Source organism: Thermobia domestica, chromosome 18 (assembly GCF_964235325.1).
Source record: "Thermobia domestica chromosome 18, izTheDome1.hap1.1, whole genome shotgun sequence".
Lineage (NCBI taxonomy): Eukaryota > Metazoa > Arthropoda > Insecta > Zygentoma > Lepismatidae > Thermobia > Thermobia domestica.
In genome coordinates, this window is record NC_137471.1 from 153,383,845 (window position 1) to 153,411,262 (window position 27,418).

The window sequence follows — 27,418 nt, forward strand, 5'->3', positions numbered from 1 at the left end:
GATTGCCTTTGTAAATAGCTGTGGGATTCTTCCGGTTATTTGAGGAGTGTCTGCAAATTTTGACTACCATAGCTTTGCTCAGATAAATGACACACTGCCGCAGAAAAGTAATATTGTTCTCTTATTTTTATTACCTACTATAAAAAAGGAAAGAGCTTAAAACTATTCAGTAAAGAAAAGTCTGAATCTCTGTAGGGACCTCTGATTACAGATTCCGTTTGGTGGTAACTTGTTTACTTGCATAGTTGTAGGGCTGTTGAACAATAAACCACACGTGCTCAGTTGTAATCCAGTCTAAATCTGTAAGAACGTTTGCCTCCAATGAATAAGATAAAAGAATTTCCGGCCATACGAAATATAAAGAAGCGAAGTCAGCACTTTATTTACCATGATATGTGGGGAGCGCGGTAGCTCAGTGGTAGAGCGTTCACCTCCGGTGCTTGGAGTCCCTGGTTCGATCCCAGCTCGCGCCGTGTAGACTTTGTGGTGGACAAAACTTGCTCATGGGTTTTCTTGGGGTTCTCCCGTTTCCTTCCACTTTCTCCATTTCACTCATCTCTCATCATCACCGTCTCCTTTAGCCTAACTTGAAGATTTCATTTAATTTTTACCGGTGGATTTAGCGAACATAATGATAATTGTCACTTCTGGTAAAATTAAGTTATTAGGTGGACTGGATTGGTATTAAACCACAAGATAAACTTGTTTGGTATGTGTCATTGTATCGAATTGCATAGGAATGATGAACTTTATTTTCATACTTACTCGAATGTCAGAAAATGTGGCATACAATTATCTTTCCACAAGCTGCCCATATTATACAAATAACAACATTGTTATACGGAATAGGCTTTTTGCAAATATTGGTAATAATAATAATAATAAAAATAATAATAATAATAATAATAAATGACGATTATTCTTCTCGCAAGAAATTCCAAATATTAGGAATTTAAAAATACCATAGGAAAATTATACAGCTAAAGACAATATAGGAATATTACTAAAGAGTATTAGGAAGATAATTTAAAGTTAAGTATGATTTCTTTTGTCCCTAGAATTCCTTATAATGATTGATGCTGACAGAAAAACAGACTAATAAAGCAATATGTTAATACTGAAAAATTAGTAATTTCTTCATATAGCCCATGATAAGATATTCAGAAAAGTGATCAATTTTAAATTATTCCTTTTAATAATCATTCATAATGAGAGCCATTTCAACGCAGCTATACAGTCACAAATATAAAGACAAGGAGATTAATTGTTGATAATTATGGTTGGAGGGGGTAATTCGATATATATTGGAAAATATTGGAAAATATGGTAAATTTTACGTATTAATTAATTACCAGTATTCATAACGTGAGAGCTTCTTCAACACGGCTATAGCATAAAAGTGTGTACCAGGAGATAAATTGATACCGACATCAATTTGATTAAAGAGGGGTTACATGAGACACATCATGTATAGGCCTATATCCATCTTAGAATAACCCGGCAACCCTGTTATTTTTCTGTTCTGGAGTTAGCAGTTATCTGAATCACCGCGGTGCTCGGCCCGGGTTCAGGGTTGTCAACGGATCGAGTGGTTCGGCTTACAGCTCATCTACTATCGAGCCGAGCCGAGTCAACACCTCACCTAACCGAGACGGCAAAAACCGATGGCTCGCCTGAGCCGAACCGAACCGATTCGGTGGCTCATCCCGAACAAGCCGGGTCAGGCCATCGGCTCAATTGAGCCGAGTCGATGGCTCATCCCAACCGAGCCGGCTCGAGCTGTTTGCTCAGTTGAATCGAGCCGAGCCCGTTGGCATCACTACCCGGGTTGGGCTTCTGCTTAGGTTCAGAAATACGACCGTGCAGGTCTCAGCCTTGATGGTAAAAGCTACAGTATATACATATATATGTGCTCACGACATTTGAGGCTGTCTTTTTATTTTAAAAAATCTATTGTTGTCTCGTTATCGAGACGAGGTGAGATGTAAGCAGTGTCCCCTCTCGTGAGCAACACTAAAAGTATTCCACATTACGGCTTACATTTCTCTTGGCTTTCGCTTTCCAGTTTAATCAGGCCATGATTTCAAAATGAGCTAAACGAGCGAGCCATGTATCAAACTCGACTCGACTCGAAACTCGATGTCAAAAACAGTAACTCGACTCGAGAAAACTACTTTTGACTCGGCTCGAAACTCGACTCGTGCCCATCCCTAACCAATGCGGTTGGCATGGAAACAATGAAATCTTGGTAGGTGGTTAGAAACATGACACATCACATCCGTGTACTCAGGTCACTTAAAGAAATTCCGCGGAGGGGGTAGGCGAGCTCGAATCTGACTTCAATGACATCTCACAGATGTTCAACTGAGTTCAGATCAGATTAATTTGGTGGCCATTACGGTTACTAAAATTCACCACTCTGCTGATCTACCCAGTGTAGCACAAGGTTTTCCTTATGGAAAGGTGTGTTGTCCTCTGTAAAATGCCATTCCTGGCTCAAGATATCGTGGATATGAATGGATGTACGTGCTCAGCAGTGAGCTGCCGATAGCTACAAGCCGTAATGTTGCCCCCACACGCATTAGTGGGTCCATGGATGAACATATGATTTTTTAAAAATTGTAATTGAGCCACCATCGGGCTGTCATTCTGCTCTACACGTTTCGAGCAGCTGTTTTCATGGAAGAGAACGGATTCTGACTAGATCATCGATGTGATGAAGGCAGTATTGCGATTCATCGGATCATAAAATGTACAATTGCTCTGCAGTCTGATAACGATTCGCTCACGCTCATTTCAGTCGTTATTGATGATGCTATGTGGTTAATCCTGACGGAATATTAGGTTCGGAGGCCAATGTCTATTAGTGTACACTGAACTCCGTGCTCACTCATACCCCTGTCTATCAAAATTCTCGTTGACTTTTTAGATTAGAGTTCCGATCTTTTAATGTAAATATTCATCTTTTGTGGGACACACTGTACCTCTCCTTACTCTGTGTCAAAAACTTCCAAAATTTATATTTTTTATCGTTTTACCTGTGAAAGGGAATGAGATGATGCTAAGGTGTGTCAAGGTACCCTAGATCGTCGTATACAGCCCTGGACTGTGTCCCTGGACACAGACACTCCTGTCAAAAATTGACCTTAATCTTTGACCCCCAAATTAGATAGTCCTCCTAGAAAACCTACGAAATTTATAATTTTTGGTAATTTTATGCCCATGAAAGAAAACGAGATAACGTAAGGTGGGGTCATAGTTCTATCCAGCTTTGGGCCGTGGCCCTGGGCACACACCCTTCTTTCAGAAGTGGGCCTTGACCTTTGATCCCCAAAGTTAAGTATCTCTGCCAAAATTTAGAGTAGATGGTCCTAGATACCCGTAGATCATTGACCCCTGACCTTTAAAAAAAATTTGCTGACTCGGCTAGATATAAAGCCACTCCTACTACTATGGAGTTAATATTAGTGAAGAATAAAGAAATGATACCGGTCGATTTCTTTAAAATATTCCACGGTAACTTTCGTAGAAAATAATTCAATTTTAATATAATTATATATATATATATATATATATATATATATATATATATATATATATATATATATATATATTTCTTTAAGGCTTTCCTACATCCTCCTGCGTTTGCTTAAAATCATTCAAGAATGAGTGGCGTATTAAGTCCTCATAATATTGGGTAGACGTATCCAGCAATTTGAAATACTTCTACCATGATAAATTTGTATCAATTATGTATAAGATTTGATTCAATATGACACAAATCAATTTTGAGTCTTCACAATCATCCCCAGTACTTGAATTTAAAAGCATTCGCAAATGCATAGGGCAACTTATCGCCTTCCCTCCTGATTTACATATATATATTCTACGATAACGTTTGTAAAATTATTCGATTTTGTGAATGCCTTGTATGTATTTATTAAGACTATCACACATTTCCTACGGCGTGTAGTTGAAGTCAACCAAGAATGAGGTTTTGGTAACGAATCGTTTGTGCTTCCCTCGGTTATTTCATTCTCTCAGTAACGGCTCTCCTTCCGCGAAAGCACATTATAGCAGCTGTATACAAATAGAGGAGGAAAAAAGTGTTCACCAGATTAGGTGAGAGAAAAGGAAAAAAATACACGCATACCATCTAGCAAAGTGATCTTTTCCAAGTTGAAACTGATCAAAACTTAGTTTCATTCATCAATTCACCGTTTTTTTAAAATTTATTTTTAATAAATCATTTCACGCTTCTATTATGGAGATTTATATTAAAATGTAGCTTACATCTATCTGATCTATTAACTCGTATAAACTTCTTAAACGTATATTTTAATTGTTTTCTAGAGAAATAAAGTTCATTATATATATATATATAATACAGTAGACCTTTGCACAAGATGGCTGAAAGAAAGGAGGGAACTCAGTACTGTTCCCAATTCAACTTTCCACCTTCTAAGGCAGGCCCTGCTGCTCGGGTCACGAACTCCTTTTGGAACGAACAATGAACACAATAACCGAAAATTAAACTAAAATGCTATTTTGGCTGTTAACCAAACTCTCTTTAACTTCTCTCACTGTACTTAAGTAACATAGGTATATTTGTAGTTTTCATGGAGCTAAAATCTTCTTTTCTTTATCTTAGGTGTCTGGAGACATGGGTACAACTTCATTGCCTAGATACATTGAAGTCCTTGAAGCCGTGGCTGTGAGCAAGGAGGTAAATGGCATAATTGTATCATTTCAGTGGGAAAGTAAAACATTCTGTTCAATTTTCAAGCCTAAACTTTGTCATAAACACCTAGATCGTACCCTTTCACCTCCAACAGAAGTTCTGATAAGCGTATGGAAGCTGCCAGAAGTGAATTATTACCCATTCGATGAGAAGTTCTACATCACAGATTTATGGTGTAAATCTGAGACAAAATTGAATTTACCAGAACCGATTGTAGACATTCTCGGGTATGTGATTAGTATTTCTCCGGAAGTAATCGTTATCAGACTGGAGCCATTTAATGAGTCTGTGGTGTATAAAGTTCAGAACTTGTCTGACTCAATTCTTTTGAGCTGCAGTGATTTTGTAATCGTACGAGCATTATTTGTTCGAATGTCCACAGATTATTTCGTTCCTTTGGAGGTGTATTGGGATCCTGAATTTTGTAAGGAAAAATATTTAACGCTTTTCAACACACGTTTGACCCTTGCAAAACAACCGCAGAAAGTAATATCGAATGTTTCTAGAAACAGTTACCACGGGATTTTGCCAGTACGCAGTGTGCCAAGTGTTGTGTATGCAGTGAGAAAGAAGACCTACGAAGTATATGTTGCCACTTTTGATTCTGCGTTCCAAATCAGCAAAGGTTCAGTGTACTCGCGTGAATGAGGGCATAGAAATAAAGAGTTGGAATTGGGAGATTGGGTCGAATCTTGGATTATCGGGTTTGGTCCAACTGAAAATTGGAAATGTCGCCAGTTACATATCGTATGCACATGGAGTCCTGAAATAAACCAAGAAGTGGAGAAGTTTTTGGATACATTTATAGAAAAGGGAGAATTTAGCACTTCACCTATTGTGTCGGGTGGAATTCTTACAAGTAGTAAAGAACCTACAGAACGACAACGGAGTCCGCCGGAACAAAATCAGGCTAAGTTGACGGAAGTAACCGAAGAAGAAGGAGTGTTTTGTGCCTTTTCCCGCGTATTTCATTTCACACGTAATCAGTTCAAAATTTTTGGAATTCCAATACCGAACACCGACATCAAATTAACGTCTTTGCTTTCTTCAGGTGAGTTATGCATAATTTTATATATAAAGCTGAATATTTATTTTTTTATGCAAATAGGTAATTTTAGGGAGGACACCGTAGGCTATGTATAATTTAATTGAGGTTCACATATTAAAGAGAGGGTTCAAAATTTGATTTAATTTCCAGCTTAGTGTCCTTTTCAGCAGCGAGGCTACATGACACGTGGTCTTACAGCTTAATGTAGGATCTGAACCACATGAACGTCTTCCGAGAATCAATTCCAGGTCTCCAACACCAAAAGTGCGTACTCTAACTGCTTAGCCACAAGGGAGTTCGATCAAAATTTACATAAATAATAGTGTGTCTCACGAACTCCTCAAATTATAAGGGCAAAAATTGATATATAAACCTCCTATAAGGTAACCCGTGCCCCACCGTTCTAAAAAAAAAAAATCCCCCTAAGGCAATAGATGGGCAATTTACATTTTTTTTTCTCCATACTCAAAATTAAAGTTTCATAGCACTTCGCTCGAGCCGGGTGTTTCATCATGGCACTTTTGTAGAAATACCTATCCTGAAAAAAATAATAATTTATGCCAGTTACGTAATGCCATACCGTGTCTCTGTTATGTATGAATCTTTAAATGGAGTTAAACTAGGGTGAACATGTTTTTTATTTTTCATTTCGACTCAGATGCACGTTCTAAAGAGATAAAAGGGAGTCAAAGTTTCAATCATTTTCCATGAACTTACTTTTGTTGTGCGACGCCCGATGCTTTAACTATTGTATATATATATATATATATATAGATAGATAGATAGATAGATAGATAGATAGATAGATAGATAGATATAGATATAGATACAGGGAAGTAGCATAATTCGGAAGTAATTTGTTCATACTAGCTTTGCTATCTTAAATAACTAGAAATACAAATGTCTGAACAAAGCAACGTTTTTTAAAAATAATAATTGTGTAACTAAGTGAACATATTGGCTTCATCAGATGTCAGGCTGCGTCAGTGTGTGATGAAGCCAATATGTTCAGTTAAATGGTGAAACTATTACACATTTATTATTTAAAAAAAAAAAAAAGAAAGAAAGAAAGTTGCTTTGCTCAGCGATTTGTATTTCTAGTTTAAGATAATTCCGAAGTTTCTTCAATGCGAATAAAGTTTCTATTGCCAACGAATATATAACATGATATGCATATCTCATCAGTGAATTTTTAATGAACATATTTCGCTGTAGTGATTAGGTAGACTTGAAAACATAGAAATAATGGACTTAAGAAAGGGAACTATGGTTTAGTAATAAAATGTTCATTTGATATAACGGATGCTTGGTTCTATCTAGAAGATGGTAGTATCGTAATTAAGATCACCAGTTTGTGAACTTCCTACAGGGTTCCCATTATTTTTTCCACTAAGTTCATTTCATCATTGTTTCTGTCATAATCTATTTTCATTTATTATTGATCGCCATTAACTTAAAGGAAATATTATGCTTCGTTACACAGAAAATAGTATTTAATTTTTCGTTTTCAGAAAACCCTGCTCACATCTTATTAATTTAACTATACATTTATACTATATACTCTTCTCCCAACCTTTCAACATACTTGACTTGCATTTATCACATATGTCTAACACATACGTACATCTCACCCAAATTAACCATTCTATTTTTATCATGGAAACATTCATGACCCCAATCCTTATAATTCAGTTAAAAAAAAAAAAAAATGAAACGTACTGCTCTACTTCAGTAGATCGATACAATTAAATGATAATATACAATACTGATGAAGTAAAAATTCCAGGATCCTTGTATTTTTTTTAAATAGTCGCTGAAATATTAACTAATATGTATGAGTAGTACATATGGGCCCATCTTACTGTGGATCTTTATCTCCTTTGCTAGCTTTCGTGTTCAATACTTTTCTCCTTCTAAATTGAAAGTAGCAGAGGAAAGTCTGGTGCTGAACAATGCCAGTTCAAGCCAATGATGATACACAATCGTAATTAGATCTTCTATCTATGGGTCTCGTGGCATTAATTAGTAGTAGTATTAATACCGTTATGATCCAGTAGTTATCATTACCTTGTTGTATGTGGAGTAAGAAGAAAATTGATTAAAAAAAAACGATGACCAGAATGCGTAGGTAAGCACTTTACTGAAAAAAAAAAATTGCGCCACAGCAGAAGTTGGAGCTTTCCACTCTTACACGACCATTACGAAAACAAGCAACGCAACGATAAACTATATAGGTCCGCTGGTAAGTCACTGCAGTCCTCACATAAAACACAGAGGATTTCTGCAAGTTGTCGCTATCTAAACTTAGTATACGACCTCTGTTCTTCAATTGACACAGTAACCGACATCTATAGTTTCTATTTTTAACATTTGTCAGTCATGATGCTTACACTACAGAACTCGGAGTCACATATTTGCTGTCGAATGAACTGAAGTTCAAGTGACGCAAGGCTTATTGTGATAGCATCATCCAGTACACAATGTTGCTAAGTTATGCATTATTTATCAAATGACTCATATGTGGATATATATTTATATTTTTAATATTTAAGTATCATTTTCAGAAGTAGACATCAGTAAATTATTGTCTGCGGCGAAGTACTCGTGTATCAAGTGACTAACATTTGCCAAAATCACCTGCTGAAGACAGTTGAACAATTTGGTACTTTGTTTCATGAGGCTTGGGAGAGAGTTACGATAAAAGAAGTAAATATAATTTACGTAACTTTTACTTTTTTGGGCGATGTCCATGTTCCAATGGACTACGATCTTTTTCAAAGTATTCCTTGAACGTGTTCTCTCAGAGCACTGATACTTGGTGTTTTATGTTGCATAGACGAGAAGGTATGAGGCAACAGGAGACTCATAGCATCTCTTTAGAAATGATGAAAATTGTGGGTATATTATTTCTTTACTGTAATTTGTCTGTAATTACCTTTATAGTTATTTTTTTTTTAATTTTTATGTACGAGTTTTTGTTCTAATATTTTCTTCAGTATATGTTTCCTGTCGTTTTAGGAGAGAAGATTTATTTTGATCTCACAAGTGATGGAAGAAACGTGGAAGGTGTTTGGATTGGTTTCAATAACCTGAATATCACAACTTTGAATCGTATGGGATTTCTTCGTAATGTCAAAATATGGTGTAGGAAAAGGAATATTCAACCAGAAATTGTGAGGAAACTGGTAATTTCCTTTTTCTGTACTTTGATTTGACAGTGGCGTATTATACGATGCCGGGAGATTATATACGGATAATTTAACAGTTGTAAGTATTGGTGAGAAGGGAGTTGCAATATATACTTTCGAATTTTAAAAATGGTAAAGGAATGAAAATAAAGTATGCATACCTAGGTAAGGACTACAATAATATAAACTTTTACATCATGTACGTGCTTGAAGTGTTGATAAATATCTTCTAATTCAGTAAAAATGTGTGAAAAATACGCACAACACAAAGATTATGGTAAAATATTAATCTTGTATGCATCACCTCATTTGAAGATGTCTGTCGGTTTCACAATATGAAAAAATAACATTTTTTATCCAGTATCAATGGTATCAACGTATTTCGATTTCATAGAACTTCCTTTTAATCCTGCTCTTGTAGGTCTACCATGAAAAAACTTAAACTTTAGAAGAACCATGGGGTGAATATGATCCCAGGAAAAAAAATGTATGTTATTAGAAATGAACACTGTTTACCACACTATTTAATTTTTCTCTAAATTATATTACATAAAAAACAGCTGTACTTATATTTTAAGAAGTAAGTTTGAAATTACTTACGTATATAGAAAGAGATACAGAAAAGGTATCTCGAAATCCATATATCTTTTGGATCATAACATTTCATGTGATGTGTGGAAATCTAATTATTTTAAATCTCTTTAGTTAGAAGTTTACTATTGGCATTAGTGCACTACCATTTGCTGTGTACTTCGCACACAAACCTATTGCTGTTATAACAAATAAGTTTGTTTTGTTGTTCTTTCATCTTACGTATCACTGGGTTCCAATTATGTTGTATCCCAGCTCAAATCATCATCCGTATATTCCTCATGTACGCTTTGATGTGACTATGTAATCAAGAATGGCCAGAATGTCATAATCGAGTGACTATCTTCGTCGTTTAGATATTTCGTTACATTATACCGCTACATGTCACAGAACCTCAAATACGTAAAAAAAAAAAAAAAAAAAAGTATATTACGTGAATTCTACTCTCGCCTATTTGACCTAAAATAGAACTAATCATAAATAAGAAGCAAAACACAGAAACTAGCAACCAACTACTAAATTGTTTGGACGGTCTAAAGAAAGGAAATAGGTGAAAGGTGACGTCACAAATCGTGATAGTTAAGATAGCATTAGCTGTTTAGCACCGAAACAATCTGTAGCCACTTTCCTCGCAAGTTTTTTTTTTTTCCTTTTTTATCATGTATGGCACGATTGGTAGCAAGAAGGATAAACACTTGAAAGAATTTTAAACAGTTTATTTAATCAGTTGTTTTCTTCTAATTATTTCAGTGTATCAAATGCTAATAGACTGAAACATCTTAAATCAAAAATTTCAAAGGTCCATAGTGTACTTCTTCTATTATGTAAGCTAAGAGCAACTTTTTTTTTAATAGTTGGGAACTATATACCTTTATATATGGTTGCCAGCAAGAAGGAAAATAAAATGATCTTTGGTAGAAAAAACGCCAACTGTTTGCCCTGTCGATATTTGTATCGTACAGAATTTCGTGTATATATGTTAACGAACTGCACACCAAAATAAGGAAAAATGTTATGAAAATATGTTCTAAGCCGCATAGTTTTCGAGAGAGAGGCTGATGAAAACGTGAGAAAGGTAAACATGCCTATTGATTGCACAAGGGGTTCCGCGAAAGTTTCTGAAATAAAGTTGGGTTGAAATAATAATAATAAAGGAAGGAAACCATTAGGAAACAGGAATTCGTTGTCGGGAAGTGAATATTGCAATTGGATTAAATTTAACGCATAATGCTATGCGTGGCTAGATAATAACACTAAAGAGCTGACTATGTCGACGTGCAATGAATTTCACAGATATAAATAATTTATTGACCATAGTATACTTACATGAATTGTTAGCTATTTGTAGCGTATGTCCGTCATCATATGCGACAAACAACTCCAAAGTTCCTTTTCTTCCATTTTCAGCAGCATCTCGCGTGAAAACTGTGTGGTTTACTACATATGTTCATGCGAACCGTTTTCTTTTCTAAATTTTAATTTGGGATACAAAATAACTTCCCAAATTTATGATTTCATGTTCATACCATCTCATGTACAGAGTGGAACATTAGTCTTGAATTGACTATTAACTAATAAATAAAAATTACTCAAATTCTTTACGATACAAATATTGGGAAATAAATGATACCACATGAATAACATTGCCAGCTCTCCATAGAACTGTATTATTTTCAATGGCATTAGATCAGATTATTACATATTTTAAACATACATATACGTAACAGTTTAATGGAACACATGTAGATGAAAACAATTCAGATAGTTTGGTTGACAACGGTAAAATAGGGACAGCAGCTACGTGAGTAGCTGAATGGTATTGTCCAGTAAACTGAGCAGACGGTGATATGGGGATCTCTATGATTTCGAAACAGAGCAAATATTTACTCTCACAAATGTGGTGCGAGCATAACGAAAGTGGCAAATGTACTGGGTGTGTCGCGAGGGAAACTCTAAGGTGATAACAGCGTACAAAACTCCCGGAGAAACAACATTGGCGAAGAGGAACAATGGTCAGAAGAAAACTCTCAGTGACAGTTTCCACCGAGCATTAAACCAGACTGCCACTCAGAGCAGTTTGGTACGACTGTGGTACAAGTGATAACGAAATTCGAGCTACGCTTTCCATGACTTGCGTTGAGAATCAGTCCGCCGTGAATTACATTACATGGATGTAGTGGGTCGAGTTAAGAGGACAAAACCACTGATAAGAGACCATAAGGGACCACAACGTTAATGATGTCGTAAATGTGAACATAAACTGCTAATGTCTGGAAACCTGTCATATGATCACATGAGTCATTATTCATCTTATTTCATGCCACAGGTCTTGTTTATGTGTGATCAACGCCCAGAGAAGCATATGATCAACAGTGTTTCTACTGTAAAACATGACAAATGTTCTGTTATGCTGTATTTTCCAGTATCCTGGTTTCTACTGGGTCCTGCACTGATATTTACCGTCATATTATTCCACGCAATCATGACGCCATTAATAGAACCATGTACATCCTATGATCCAGATATTACTTCCAGGCAATGGTGTCATGTTTCAGGATAGTATTGGGCTCATTTGCACAGCTGGAGCGTGGTTTCATGAAAACTTGTCTGATTTTAATAAAACATATATATATATATATATATATAGGATGTCCCATACGTCCGTTTACATAGGCTATCTCGGTAACTATTGAAAATACAAAAAATGATAAGAGAGCAATGTTGTTGGAAAGTATGTGTTTTCAGTCTAAAATGTTGGAATTTTCGGAATTGGACCAACGGTTTGGGCTCTACACTGGTATAACGCCCAATAATAAAGAAAAATGTGACGTTGCCACGTCTTTGTTGGACAACAATGAAGGTAAGTGCGTGTGGTTTGAAGTATCCTGCACCAAGGAGAATGGAAGGGACGGTCAAAATGAAGGATATAAAAAGGATCACACGCAACGTCAATCCAAAGCAGTGGCGTCACCATCAAAAGGGTAGGGGGCAGGTACGAAAAAGAAATTGAATTGGATTTACTCACGGCAAACTGGCATTACTTGCTTAGTGATGTCAATGAGATGAGACAAGAGGACAAACGAATAAAATTAGAAAGGGCGTAAGTGCCAAAACTCAAAATCCAGATAACTCATGTTTATAGATTTTCCACTGGTTTTTGGTTGTTGGTGCTTAGGCTTTTTCTAATTTTATTCATTTGTCCTCTTGTCTCATCTCGTTGACATCATTAAGCAAATAATACGTTTGTCGTAAATAAATCCAATTTATTTTCTTTTTCGTACCTGCCCCCTCCCCTTTTGATGGTGACGCCACTGCTTTGGATTGATGTTGCGTGTGATCCTTCTTATATTCATTTTGATTTCATTTTGACCGTCGCTTCCATTCTCCTTGGTCCAGGATGCTTCAAACCACACGCACTTACCTTCATTGTTGTCCAACAAAGACCTGGCAACGTCGCATTTTTCTTTATTATTGGGCGTTATACCAATGTAGAGCCCAAACCGTTAGTCCAATTCCGAAAATTCCAACATTTTAGATTGAAAACACATACTTTCCAACAACATTGCTCTCTTATCATTTTTGTATCTTCAATAGTTACCGAGATGTCCTATGTAAACGGACTTATGGGACACCCTGTATATATATCTTCAAATAGCAGAACTTACCCTATTATTTGGAGTTGCAATCCATTAGGAATAATAGATAAAATCCACCCCGTGTTGTAAATTTTAATACATATAAACTAACTCACTCTGTGGCCTATGGAGTCCAGAGGTTCAATGCCACGTTCATAAAAGCTCTCCATTGACTTCTGTTCTTAGCCAACTGGATTCAGTTTCTAGTTTGGGATCCTACTTCTGCGGTATCCATCTTAATATTTTCCTCCTATCTGCGTATAGGTCTTTTTAATGGTTGTTTCCCGACTGGACTTGCAGTTAAAACTTTGAAAGCGTTCCCACTTTCTTCCATTCTTGGTACATGACCTGCCCACTTGAGCCTCCTAGAATACGTACGTACTATATATTTTTCAAATATGCTCCACGGAAAAGTATTCCCTGGCCGCACAATTCCCAGACCTAAACATAATTGGGCATACGTGGTTCGTTCTCCGGACACGAATCCGGGGCATTTCTGTCGTTATCCTCTCTCACTGAACTGATGCACAATGCGCGGAATGGTGTATTTTTCATCTTAGTACGATTCGTGATTTCTGTGACCTCATTCCACGTCACATAAAAGCTGTTACCGGAAAAGTGGTCCAGCGCCATATTAATTCGGCAAGTTCCACTTCTTCAATTTATTCCATTAAATTTGTAAGTATTCGTACATGTTAACAGTTCGTGCAATTTCACATTTATTACATTGTATTACAAAGAAAGGACGCTACAGTATCACAAACATCTAAAGTTTGGTACCGACAACAGGAATAACGAAGATCAACGAGGCAATGCATATTTAAAGTACCTTGACGTCGAATACAATGGTCACGATTCAAATATTTCGAATAAAATACGAAAAATGACAAAGGTTTGAAAATTTGACTCTTCAAAAGGGTTTATTTCAATAAATTCGAAAGTAAGTATCACATACAGTCATTTAGTTAGTTTCAATGGACTTAAAATAATAATACAGTTTAAAGAAATTCTGTTTGAATACCACTCATTTTTGCTTTGTAGCTTCTTGTATACAATAAAAGACAAATTCTGACCAAACATGTATAAATTAATAAATAATAGAGTTACAGTTTCGGCAAATTAAGTTTGCCTTTTGATGTAATGTGTCTGATGAAGGCAAAGTTAATTTGCCAAGACTCTAACGCAATTATTTATTAGTTAATATGTGCTGTGGTCAGTGTTCGTCTTTTTTCGTATACAAGAAATTCGGTATCTCAAACCATTCCGAAGATAAGAAGAAAATAGATAGGGATTTCTATACTGCTTAAAATGACGTATTTGTTGGAATTTTTTTAGAATGACTACTAGCTTTCTTTGCTTCAGCAATACTGCACCAATAATTTTGTTTGTTATAGTTACAACCAGTTCTTGCTGTTACATAATTTTTTTATCATTGTTTGAAACTTTTCCAATTCTTGTCATATCTCTGGAATGGTTTGAGAGATATCAATTAGATGTAAATGGCATTATGATCTTTGCATCTGTTGAAACCCATGTATATGATTATATGGCATTATTTACGTATTTTTTAATTTTTTTTTTTAGAAGTCAATAGTTATTGTAAAAGTTTCTCTATTTATTCGAAATAAATCTGATCATGGTCAGAGTATTTTTCACCAAGGTACTTTAAATGGGTCGTCTGTGCCACTTGGATTATTACTTTTGTACATGCCTTCAAAGCTTTTTTTTTTTTTTAATACTGTAACTTCTTTATAATTGAATAATGAATGTGATATTGGTTGTAAAATGTAATTATGAAATATATAATGAAATCCGCCGCACTGTTTACAATATAAATCAAGTCAGATGGCTATACGTTGTGAATGTCTTTCGTTTGTATTAACTTCAGAGAACGAATATTTATTACTTACCCGTCATTGCATATTTCAATAATTGTGAACGCCAAACCTAAATTCAGATTTTAGCAAGTTTTCTCGGGCTGTCAACCGGGTGAAGGTATTGACATCCGACGTTTCAAATGCAGACATCGCATTCATTTTCGGGGATTGTAATGAAGAGTCCCGAGACGTGAGAATATATGTATAGGGGCTATTTAGGGGCAGAGCTGTGAATGGAGGCGTATGATTGATTGAGGGAGATGCTGGCTTCTGATTGCCTGTTGTTGTGGCTACAAGAAATAGCTTTGTTGAATGTTTGTTTCCTGTTCCTGAAAAGGACATTCGAAACGTCAGATGTCAACACATTCACCTGTCTGATAACCCGAGAAGCGTTACTAAACTCACATCGCCAGAAAAAATTCAATTCTTGCTTCTTAATTTAGATGTTTTATGTCACATTAAATTTTCTTGAAACTTACTTAAAATCATTCAAATTTTCGATCTCAATTCACTAATGTTGAACAACGTTGCTTGTAAGTTGTGATCCACTATCATCAGTCTTCTTAACATGAAATCTCAAAGTGAGCGATCGGTTCATCGGAAGATGGAATTAAGCAATGTAACCTGTATCAACCAGATGGACAAAATGTTTATGTTAACAATTGCATTTTCGCATTTGGAGACTGTTTCCTTAAAGACATATTTAGTTACGTTTGTCAGTTTTTAAGATGAAGCAACAGTTATCATTTTATGTCAAAATTATTTCAGTAAGACACTCTCCAATAGCATCGTTTTCTAACTAACATATAGTAGCAAGAAGGAAACTGATCCATGCTGTCAAACGAATCAATTTCTACGTTTTTCTACAGAGGTATAGCTGAAGCAGCGCTTTTCCTCTTCAATTGAATTAAAATTTTTGGTCAGAAAAGAAATAAACGTTCTATTTCTATAATATCCTTGTCTGGTTTAGTATGTTTGTCTTCGTTTTTTGTTTGATTGATGGATTCCTTGTACATAGTTTACTCACTCGGTGCTATCTTTAACTCCTTTTCCCACCCATTTCTTCAATAATCCACAATTTCTTCGAGTGTTCCTGATTTCGAGTACTCACTTCCTGTTCCCATTGCGCAACACTAAAGGTTTCTCACCTCTCACTTACATCTCCGTCTTTTTTTTTTTTTTTTTTTTTTATTATTATTAAATGCATCTTTTCAAATTTCAGAACAAAACTATTTCTTCATTTCATTGTATTTGAACATTTTTCAGATCTTTTCTCTTTCCTCTTTTACACTTTTCAACTGAATTTTTTTTTTTTTTTTTCAACTGAAAAAAGGCCGTTGCACTCAAATGATTTAGAAGCAAAATTACGTCTTCTTAATCCTTTTCTTCTTAACGCCTTGAGTGCATCAGAACCTTACCGATGTACTGTTCGAATAATGAGATAGAAGTTATTCGAATTACAATACAGTAACTTCAACAACGTTATTATCAAAACTCATAAAAGCGCTAAGATGTTTTGACGTGAAAGTTCCTTAGACAGTGAGCAACATGCCATGATACAGTTTTTAAAGCAGGAAATGTATCCACATCGACATTTACCCCAGAAGCATACTTCTTGCTTGCTCAGGTTTAAATCAAAACAGCTCTTTGTTTGTCAGTTTGTTGGGAGGTGCTGAAAGTTTTCTTTATAACGAATATATAGTGTGTGGGATCTCTATTTGTTTTCTTCTCCTTCAGGAACCATCTCAAATGTACCCGTAGACGTTTCAGCGAACTTAATCGGTAATTCACATAACGGAAGATTCTCCTCTAGAAATGTATGCATTAGTTCTTCCCACTTCACTAGGTCTTCCAGTTTCAAAGGGTATGTGAGTCATCAGAACCTATCGTCAGCGTTTCTTTTGTTCAGTTCCGATTTGGTGTATTAAGTGTCAGTACTGTGTTGGATCGTTTTGAATTCTTAACCTGTTCATTGCATTGGTCACACTCTGGTTTATTCTCTGAAACGAAAAAAGTAACGTTTATATATATATATATATATATATATATATATATATATATATAGGAAACTTCTGTTTTAGTTAAGGACTTGTACACATGGAACGATCCATAGTTTAAGATCATGCATTTCTTTTACAGGAAATAGAAGCATATAAGCTCCAATATCTACTTCTTAATGGAAATCACGATCTACCAGTTGAAATTGTAGAGTTAGACACATCAAGCATTTCAACGGCTGAGGAGACGGAGTCCTCCAGCAGTGATGACGAACTTGATTACCTGAAGCCACGGTTTCCTGTACAACAAACATTTCTGGCCTCCTGTACCTCTCCAACAACTAATCAGCAAAGTAAGTCTCCTATTTTGTTTCATTACGATTTTTACTATGAGGTAGTATGCAGTCATATATATACAAGGTGGACCATGTATAACTCAAGGCCATGTATCTTATTATTTGAAAAGCAACAATAATTTAATTGAATTCTAATAATTTAATTGAAAATAATATACAAGTTTATTTTTTATGGTCTACTTCGATCCAAGTTAAATCATGGTTCTGCGTCTGAGAAGCACCAGCACTTCTTGTTGCTAGACTTATGTAGAAGCCAACAAACTAGCCAACCATAGTATACTGTCGTGAATAGCTTCTTCAGAGCTATGCTGCTCATATGCGCTTTCTGCTGACCATTGGTATAATTTTTCCTTCTGGGTAGCGTTACGAGCGATGTGTTGCGCAGTCTCCAGATATTTATCACTTGTAAATCCGACCTTATGAGAGCCTCTCTGTCGAAGTTTGCATGGTCCTCTGTTTTTAGAAACCTGTTGGTATTTGGCTGCTCATTCAAGCAAGGTTCGCCTTTCGATGCCAAATAGTGCACAAATGCCCAACAGTTCTAGCAGACGTTTTGAGAGTTGCTAGAATAAGATTCTGTTTTAAGGGGTTCTGTATATTTAAAAGACGAAAATTGTGTTGTCCCTGGCTTTATTCCTAACCAAAGCATCTCCAAATTTAGTCTGCATTGTCATAGTTCCGTATGAACTGCAGAATTAACAGCAAACAAGAAACAAAATTAGAAGAATGCTCTTGCAGAAAGCTGTTTTTTTCGCCGGAGAATATTGATCGCTGCACTCTTGAAATTGTTTCAATTGTTAGTGGTCGAAATTCAACAGAATGCCATTCCGCTACAACAATACAGAAGTCCGTTAAAAAGAATGCTACTCTCTGACGCTACAGATTTCCAACATTTCAGTGCGTCAGGAAAAACGGAAAATGTTAATTCACAATAGGAAAAATAAATAAACTATTCTTCCGTAAGAAAACACCAGATTACACATATAGCGAACGAAATTGTACACAAAGAAATTCTTCTACTCGGACTAACAATAATGCTGATAAATCCAGCAAAGGATAACGATTCGCTATTGGTTCAAAATACAGGTAAAAGTAACTGTAAAGAGCAACTATCAGGTAAAATTAACCTATTATACAGGGGTGTAGCCAGCAGGTTTTGGTAGGAGGGGTCGTCGTTTCTGAAGAGGGGCCAGCTACAATGTACAAAACAAAAAAAAAGTGTTGCAGCTAGTGTTTTTGAGGCCTGAAAAACCGGAAAATTTTGGTTTCGTTCCGGAAAACTAAAAACACTGTTTTTTCTTGCTTATTATTATTATTATTATTATTATTATTATTATTATTATTATTATTATTTGCCTTTTCTCCATAAACTATGTTCCAGGTAGTTTTTATTATGTTTACCCAAGAACTACTGGCCCGGACCAAACATTATATCTTTGTGCATAACTATTTCAATTTAAGCTCTTGTACACAGAACTTATTATAAACGTAACCATGAAAGTTATATCGCTCTTTCACCATCCACCTTCGAACATCGATATGTCACCTAAGACGTACCTGCAAGATCAAAAATAGTCCCCATCAGCAGGGAGGCCATGGATTCCATCGCGGTAGAACTTCGTGGGCCGTGAAGCGAAGAAGGTATCAAGTGCATTTTGCACCTCTACTAGGAATTTGAATTGGTGTCCTCGAAGGTGATTCTCCAAGGAATGGAACAGGTGATAATCGGACGGTACAGTGTCCAGGGAGTATGGCGGATGCAATAGTGTTTCCAATCCAAGGCGTAGAATGGTGTCCCGGGTCATTCAAGCCAGGTGGGGCTTAGCGTTAACCTGAAACAGGAGAACCCCTTTTGAGATTCAGAAGTGCTGGCTCCGGACTTTTGAGTTTTTCTTGAACACGGGTGAACTGCTGACAGTACATAGTAGCATTAATGCTCTGACCAGCTGTTAGCAGTCCCCATGCACGATGCAGCGAGCAGTTCACCAAACACACAGGACGGTGACAGTGGTGGTTTCTTCTGGTGAAATGGTGGTTTCGTCTATTTTGGAACCGGTTCATGGATGCTAACCAATAATGACGGCATCGTGGAGCTTCGTACAGGACCCACTTCTCATCACATATCAACACCCTGTCCAGAAATGGATCCTTCCTCAGACGAGACAGCAAAGAAACACAGATGTCAGCTCGCGTTGCCTTCTTCCCCGGAGTCAAATTATGTGTGACCCATCGACCCAACTTGTAGTGTTTTCCAGGTTGATGAAGGTGCTGTCGAATGATTTCTCCACTCGCATTGAACTGTAGTCCCAGTTACTTACATGTCTGGCCACTGTTCGCCTCAATTGCTGCTTGAAAATCTTCATTTTGTACATGAGTTGGTCAAAAGTGTTTCGTCACCGTCCTTAAACTTGTAAAACTACCACTGCACTATCCGCGTAGTCAGGACACCCTCACCAAAGGTCTGACATATCTTCCGCCCCGTTGCAGCAGCGTTTGACCCCAGTTGAAATCGTACAGCATACACGTCCTTATGACGCTCTGTTGAGGTCCCATGTTCACTATGTCCTTACACAAGTTCACAGTGTAACTGAACTGTCACAAGCAGATAGTATGTTGGATGTACCCACAACAACAACTGACCTTCGCCTTATCCATTCGCATTCAATTCACGGTGTGAGAGCCAATTGAACACACACCTCCACAAAAAGCGACAGAATATTCTGTGTTATCTTTATACATAAGACTGGTTTTCTTTGAAATTGCACTTAATTTCTTTAAGATTTCCTGACAAAAATATTTATTTATTATTCGTGACTAAAAAACATAATTATTTTATTAACAGCTATATCTCACTTCCTGTCTTACACCAAGTGGCATTAAAAGAGCGAATGAAATCCAAACTAAAAACAACAAAAACGTTTGTTTTTCACGAAATTTTCCATCTGAAAAAAATGTTTGTTTAAAGTACTAATTACATATAAAAAAATATACTTAGTAATTAGTTTAGTACCATTGTTTAATGATAGTATTTATAGTACCTCGTTAAAGCGTTTGACGTCAAACTGTCAAATATAAATCGCAGTAAATTGTGTAATCTGTTGTCACAAAAAAGTATACCATATTATTTTCCGATCGGTATAAAGAAGAGATACCATGCTATTTTTCGATCGGTATGGTAAAATAGTCCCCCTACTATTTTACGGTAAATTATTAACTACATGTAAACGTTAAAGCTGGTCATTTGGGGGGCCAGGAAATCATTCCTGGCCCCGTTGGGCCTCCCCCCATGGCTACACCCCTGCTATTATATATTATCATTTCAAAGAACCGAATCATACCGCACAAATTATCATGCTAATTTAAACTGTACAAGAGTAGTTTCAAGGACTGATTTTGTCCACCATGTTACGGTCACAATCTCTACTGATAATGAATAATCCAGATCTTCGCCATTTAATGGCAGTTGAATGACAAATTCAGTTTCTATTAAGGTTATGTCGCCAGAAATAGGGTGCAGGTTTCGTACCGTACTTAGGATCGAAGGGACGCCCATTAAAAGAAAAAAGAGGGCAGTCATAGACTGGATAGGGAAAAATGAATGAAGTAATTATGTTAATGTAAAGAGGAAACAAATAATTTAAACTTATTTTTACGCAACAAATTTTTTCTAGGTGCAAATTCAATAATACACAAAGAATACAAAGTCCATGATTTCACAGACTCGAAACCGGAATCTTCGGCATACCGTGCAAAAACTAACCATTATGCTACTCAGTCCTTCCGAGAACAGTCATACACTTTTTCGCTCTTTGTGTTTTAATTAGAACTGATTCCAGTGTGGCCACTCACCTGGAAAAGCAGGAAAAATCAGGGAAATTTTTAATTCTGGAAAAGTCAGGGAATTTTGAAATTCCAAATGAGTGGGCACCCTGGATTTTTCTAGAAAAAGAGAAAGGCTAGAGATAGAATATTAATAAGGGATAAGTTTCAGAAGTTGTTCTGTGCCTTAACCATAATATCTATCGTGCAGTATTGTAGTCAAATCTTGAAACTCATTCTGAATAGACAGAATTAATCTTCCAAGAACTGTATGTCACCTGACTGCCAAGTAAATTCTCAGCAATACTGTCCAATAGATTGCCTTCAGTTTAAAAGCTGGGAAGTACTGGTTTTGTGCTAAAGGAAATACGATTTTTTTTTACGAACACATTTGTTTTTCCTGGTGACGCTGAAAAGCGCTAAATAAGAGATTACTCAAGTACGAGCTCGTTATGAAAAAGGACTGAATCAGAAAGGAAATTCTCTCTCTTCCTTTGTTTATTATAAATACAAGTCATCTCAGACAAGGAACCGACGAAGCATTAAAAACAAGAATGCTACAACACAGTCAATTAACATGTGTGGAAATTTCGCTGGATATTTTATATAAGTTCTTTATCACGTACTCTTCATGTATGGGGTACAATGCACTTAAATAAATAAATAAGTATACTCAAACTTTTCACAAAATTTATTAGTTAGTGATTATAGTTACCCATCAATATCTGTGACTATCGATGAATACAATTCTCTGCACAAATAAGCACGCTCTCCGCGTCTTTCTGAACGGTTTGTAAGTTGTCATTCTTTACAGTAAGAGCTGTGTAATTCATTCAGGAAAACAACTCTACTGATATTGCAGCCGTATAAACTGCTTTAGCAGGTGTTGCTTTTGAGTACCCATTACCCAGCTTCCATATATTCTTTTATTGCACTCGGTAAAAATGCGCTTCTATTTCAAGCGACTTGCAGCCAAGTGGACGAGAATAAACTTCTTCGGTCAAGGCATACGTATTAGCAGTTGGAAGATATGTTGTGATATTATTATTATTATTATTATTATTATTATTATTATTATTATTATTATTATTATTATTATTATTATTAAGTATTCTGCCTTATGGCAGAACCTGGGACTAATGAGGTTTAGTTTTCTTTTCCTCTTCTTAATTTTCAGTTTGGGCCTGAAAATGTTTCTTCCATGTTTCTGGACTTTCAGCTTCCTCTTTTAACTTCCAATATATTCTTCTATTTTTCAAATCATCGATCGTTTGTGTTCTTCCTATTCTTCCTTTTATGGCGGTACGAAGAAGACAATTTCTTCGAAATATATATCCAATTCAATTGGCCTTTCTAGGAAGAATGGTGGCTAGAAGCGTCCTCTTCTCACCTATCCGCTTTGAAACATTTTTTGTTACTTTCTCTATCCATTTTATCTTCTCCATCTTTCTCCAACACCACATTTCGAAGCTCTGTGAATATTTCTTCTCTAACTTCCGTAATGTCTAAGTCTTGAACCATAAAGTCCAATGCTCCATATATAGCACTTTATAATATTACTAGTTAAGAGGAAATGGTCTGATACGCTTAGTCATCTGATCTATTCCTAGTCAGTACAACGCTTTACTGTGAAGAACTCGCCTTCAGTCTGGGTATTCTCTTTAAATATCCAAAATGCTCAGGCATCAGCGAACATTTTGGACTGTCAAATGAACTGACATGTGAATACTCTAGAAAGAAAGAAAAGGAAAGAAAGAAAAATAAACTTGTACGAACATATATGAGTGAACATTATCTACTTTTTCATTACAAATGCGAATATAGTTTATTTTTTCTTAAGTATCACGGAGTAACGACTGCTTTAAAATGTAATAGAGTATTCCTAAATTCTATTTTGTTTATCTCTGAAGCATTTTTGCCAAGTTATAGGTGAATAAAATCAGGAAACGGACATTTTTGTCCGGAAATTTTCGAAACTTCATTCTGTTATTTCCTTGCTTTTGAGAGTATTGAAACTAAACTTTTACCAAAACAAAGACAACCTAATTGCAATTCAAGTAAAGTATAAGTCGTCATTTTACTTTAGTTAGAACCTAAGTTATATGCGTATGTATGTCCAAATAAACGTCTATGAAATTGACAAAAGAGGATACTACTATAGTGAATGGAAGTTATAAGTACACTTTTCTGCCAAACCAATAGTGATCGAGTTTTAAAAAAAAGAAAGAAAAAAAAACACGAGCAAATATTTTGATATCCTAAATGCAAAGACACAGAGGCATAGAAGTCGGTTTTCTCCAGCCTCAAGTAAAGTTAGTCGTGAGTCGCTTTTTTAAAGAATAATGTGACTCATACTTTTCAAGTCTTTTTTTCTATTGATTCTGTTGATACGACAAGTCTTCTAAACCACCTAGTGTTATCCTCTATTGTAGTTCGTGTGTTTTTATGGCTTTATTGCTGGAAGGTACGTTAAACCAACGAACCAACCACTTACAGTTATCCGGTGTTCTCATTTGAGAATGTGATTTTACTATATAAGAATGTGTATACCAATATATTAAAATCATTTTATTTTTTAGTTAAAATTTTTATTCTCTGTCCTTTAATTCAGCTTCATATCACATTTGTGTAAAACATATTTATACGACATATAAATTTACTTTTTAATGTAGTTTTAAGTGTTGTGTGTATTTTCTAATGTGACAAGAATTTTCTGTCTTTATGATATATTTTCTGCTTCATTTTTTCGCGGAGGTCTCTAACGCTTTATTGTTAATTTGAGGAAAGTTTTATTCCAGGTTCTCGCCTGCAGTATGATAGAACTTTACTCTTGCGTCTTCGTTATTCACCACTGGTGTGCTTTTCTCCTCCACTTCCAAATTTCAGTTGCTGTACAATTTATACAGAAGGAAGCGTTACAAAAAAGAACAACTTAGCATCAAGGATTGGAAGGATGAAAGGTATTCTTATTTAATTGTTATTGAGCTTTCAACTCAATATTAGATCAGTTATTTAAGTGGCACTTCATTTGATAATATTGTAATCTAAGATCTCTGTTTTCTCATTCAGGATTTCTACAAATTAAGAAAGTAAGCGAATTTGACTTTTGTCAGGGAAATGCATTATTATTTAACAAGACTTCATTAAAAACCAGTTGAGAATGCTCGAAGTTTTCAGTACCAATACCAGTAATTGATTCAATAATGATTTCGTCATTAGTTATTAACCAGGGCCGGCCTTAGGTAGTGCGGGGCCCGACTGGGAACATTTTGCGGGGCCCCAGGTTTACAACTATATATATATATATATATATATATATATACACATATATATGTATATATATATATATATATATATATATATATATAGGAAAGTCGGGTATTGTGGAATACTGTTTTTATTTTCAACGATACAAGAGACGTGAATGAACTTACAATAATGAGTTTTATGCTAAAATATGCTGTGATGTATGCTCTTTAAGGAAACAATACTGCAGTAGCTATACACGTTACATTCTCGGAGTTTGACAAACATTTTCAAAAAATGACAGAATTTGAGGTCATGCAAAAGTGGAGGGTAATGTGGAATACTATCTATATTATAAAAGAGAACGTACAAATCCTTTGTTCCCTCATCACGCTAATACGGCTGAACCAATTTCTTTTATTTTTGGGGGGTTATTAGGATTTGGACCCTAGATGGTTTTTATCATATCACTTTAATTTTTAATTACCAGTGTCTTGAGATAATTGACCATTCAAGTGTGCATACGTACAAATCCTTTGTTATTAGTTCATCATAGGTATAAAAATAAACGTATTTATATGCAACCCGCATGACCGTGTCACTCGGCGGGTTAACATAAATGACAGGCGCTATAATGTTAACATTTACTGCAATTTGAAAGCGAAAAAGTAAAAATTATCTAAGTAACAAAGTTTATTGCGTTCCGGGGTGACCGCAGCGAAGCGGGGTGAACGCTGCTAGTTCCAAATAACATATTGATATTACAATTCATATTTTCATGACTACTGGAATAGAAAATCGACAAAGAAAGTATGGGACGTCAACAGGTATGTTTGTTCAACTTCAGGAGTACATATGAATATACCACGTAAAAACCGAGCTTAAAAAAAAGAAGTAAACCATATCCACACCAATAAGCAAATTGTGAAGAAGAACACGTACAACACTGCACGGTGTGTGAAATTTGCAAGCAGTCATCACAAATGAAGTCAACTCCGTATCCTTCAGTGCACTCGGTATGACTCAATTGATAACACGAGAGACACCAAATCCATTGTTCACCTGAATTGTCTTTGGAAATTTTCCCATTGCAGTAGGTGCACTAAGCGTTTGCCCTTTAGGTAGCATCACTGTCGGATTGTTCATTCTGACATGTGAGTTGCAAATGAGACTTCTTGCTGTTTGGATGTAGATAACAGACGTTTGCCCCTCAACGGACGTTTAAGACTCGTCTGTAGTTTCTTCCTGAAAGGTGATTATCTTATCACTGCTGCTGCTGACTTGGGTCTCCCTCGAGTTGAGCTGCGTCTCCTTAATGAGGGTACGATGAAACAACTTGTAATGAAACTGAGAGAACTTGCTTGGATGTATCTCTGTGTGTGTTGACGCAGAGGAACTTATGAAATGGCAGTATGATTTGTTCGTGACGTAGATGGAATGGCAGAAGAAGTTGTTCCTGAGGTAGATGGAATGGCTCCAGAAACTATTGTCGGAAGCTGGCTTGAATCTTTGACGGCTGTTTTGCCACACTTTCAAGGGTCATCTGAGTTATTTGTGAGGGTGTCGCCATTAATAAACTATCACCAGACAAATCACAAATTCATGGATTTTACTTTATTTACTTAAAGAACAATAAAATAAATCATGTACAAATTAAAATGCCAAAACATTCGCTCCCGGTGCTGAAAGGGATAATTAACGGGTAATGTGGAATAGTATTCCACATTATCCTCCCTACAGGTATTCCACTATACCCACCCGTCGCCACTTTGGTATTTTAACCCCTCACTTTCAACTGATTGGCAGAATCCACATCAAATATTATTCTTTTCTTACGTCACACTTTCCTTATTAAGCACCATAATTATGACGTCCACTCATGCACAAAAAATTATATTACATAAGTAAAATATGCATACCTTCAAAAGTTTAGTATTTCTGACAAATTAGATTTTCTTCTGGTACTATGACGCTTGCAACAACAGCAAGCTCATATTTTCATGGCAGCCTACATTGCCCTTGGGAGGGTAGTACAAGACATTTTCGCTAGATGTCACCCACTACCACTGCTGCAACACTGGGATTCCACATTACCCGACGTATTCCACAATACCCGACTTTCCTCTCTCTCTCTCTCTCTCTCTCTCTCTATATATATATATATATATATATATATATATATATATATATATATATACACGAGGAGTAACTGACAAGTTTTGAGCCTTGAGGAAACTATAAGAACTACAGATTTGGTAATACCTTTTATTTTTCAACATAATCCCATTGGACAGCAACACACTTGCTCCAACGCGCTGCAGTGCTCTAATCCCAGTAGGAAAAAGTTCCTTAGGTTGTGACCATAGAAACTCCTTCACGGTTGTCACGACGTCATTATTGCTTGCAAACCTTCGTCCTGCAAGAGCCTTTTTTAGATTAGGGAACAAGTGGAAGACTGAGAGGCCAGATCTGGAGAATAGAGTGGATGAGGAACGAGTTCAAAGCCGTATTCATAAATAGAAGCCATGTCAACTGCTGATGTGTGGCCGGGAGCATTGTCATGATAGTAGAGAACGCCTCCGGAGAGCATTTGCGGCCCTTTTTCTTGAATTTAGACTGGAAGTTCACTATAGTATTGTCCTATGATGATATGACCCGTTTGCAGGTAATCAATGCATATCACACCTTGGGAATCCCAAAGAACAGATGCCATCACTTTGCTAGCGAAGGGGATCACCTTTACCTTCTTTGGGGTAGAAAAATGAAATGAAATTTTTGAGTTTTACGTCCCACGGTTATGCCAGTTAGGCTAAAGGAGACGCTGATGATGAGTAATGAATGAAATGGTGGAATGAAGAAAGTGAGAGGAAACGGGAGAACCTCGACAAAACCCACGCACACAGTGTTTGTCCACCACAAA

The 27,418-nt window shown here is 36.1% G+C and overlaps 1 protein-coding gene across 4 annotated transcripts in view; it reads left to right on the top strand.

The window, feature by feature from the left end:
* LOC145674781 (uncharacterized) overlaps nucleotides 1–27,418 on the top strand; it is a 60,068-nt gene that overhangs the window by 24,136 nt on the left and 8,514 nt on the right. For 2 of the 4 annotated variants that reach the window (XM_081744987.1, XM_081744985.1), the window contains 4 exons: nucleotides 4,652–5,792; nucleotides 8,808–8,974; nucleotides 17,220–17,430; nucleotides 24,051–24,212. In XM_081744987.1, coding sequence (XP_081601113.1) covers nucleotides 8,903–8,974; nucleotides 17,220–17,430; nucleotides 24,051–24,212 — 445 coding nt within the window. In that variant the 5' untranslated portion in view covers nucleotides 4,652–5,792; nucleotides 8,808–8,902. The remainder of the gene's footprint in view (nucleotides 1–4,651; nucleotides 5,793–8,807; nucleotides 8,975–17,219; nucleotides 17,431–24,050; nucleotides 24,213–27,418) is intronic. The other 2 variants (XM_081744988.1, XM_081744986.1) reach the window with 1 other exon arrangement.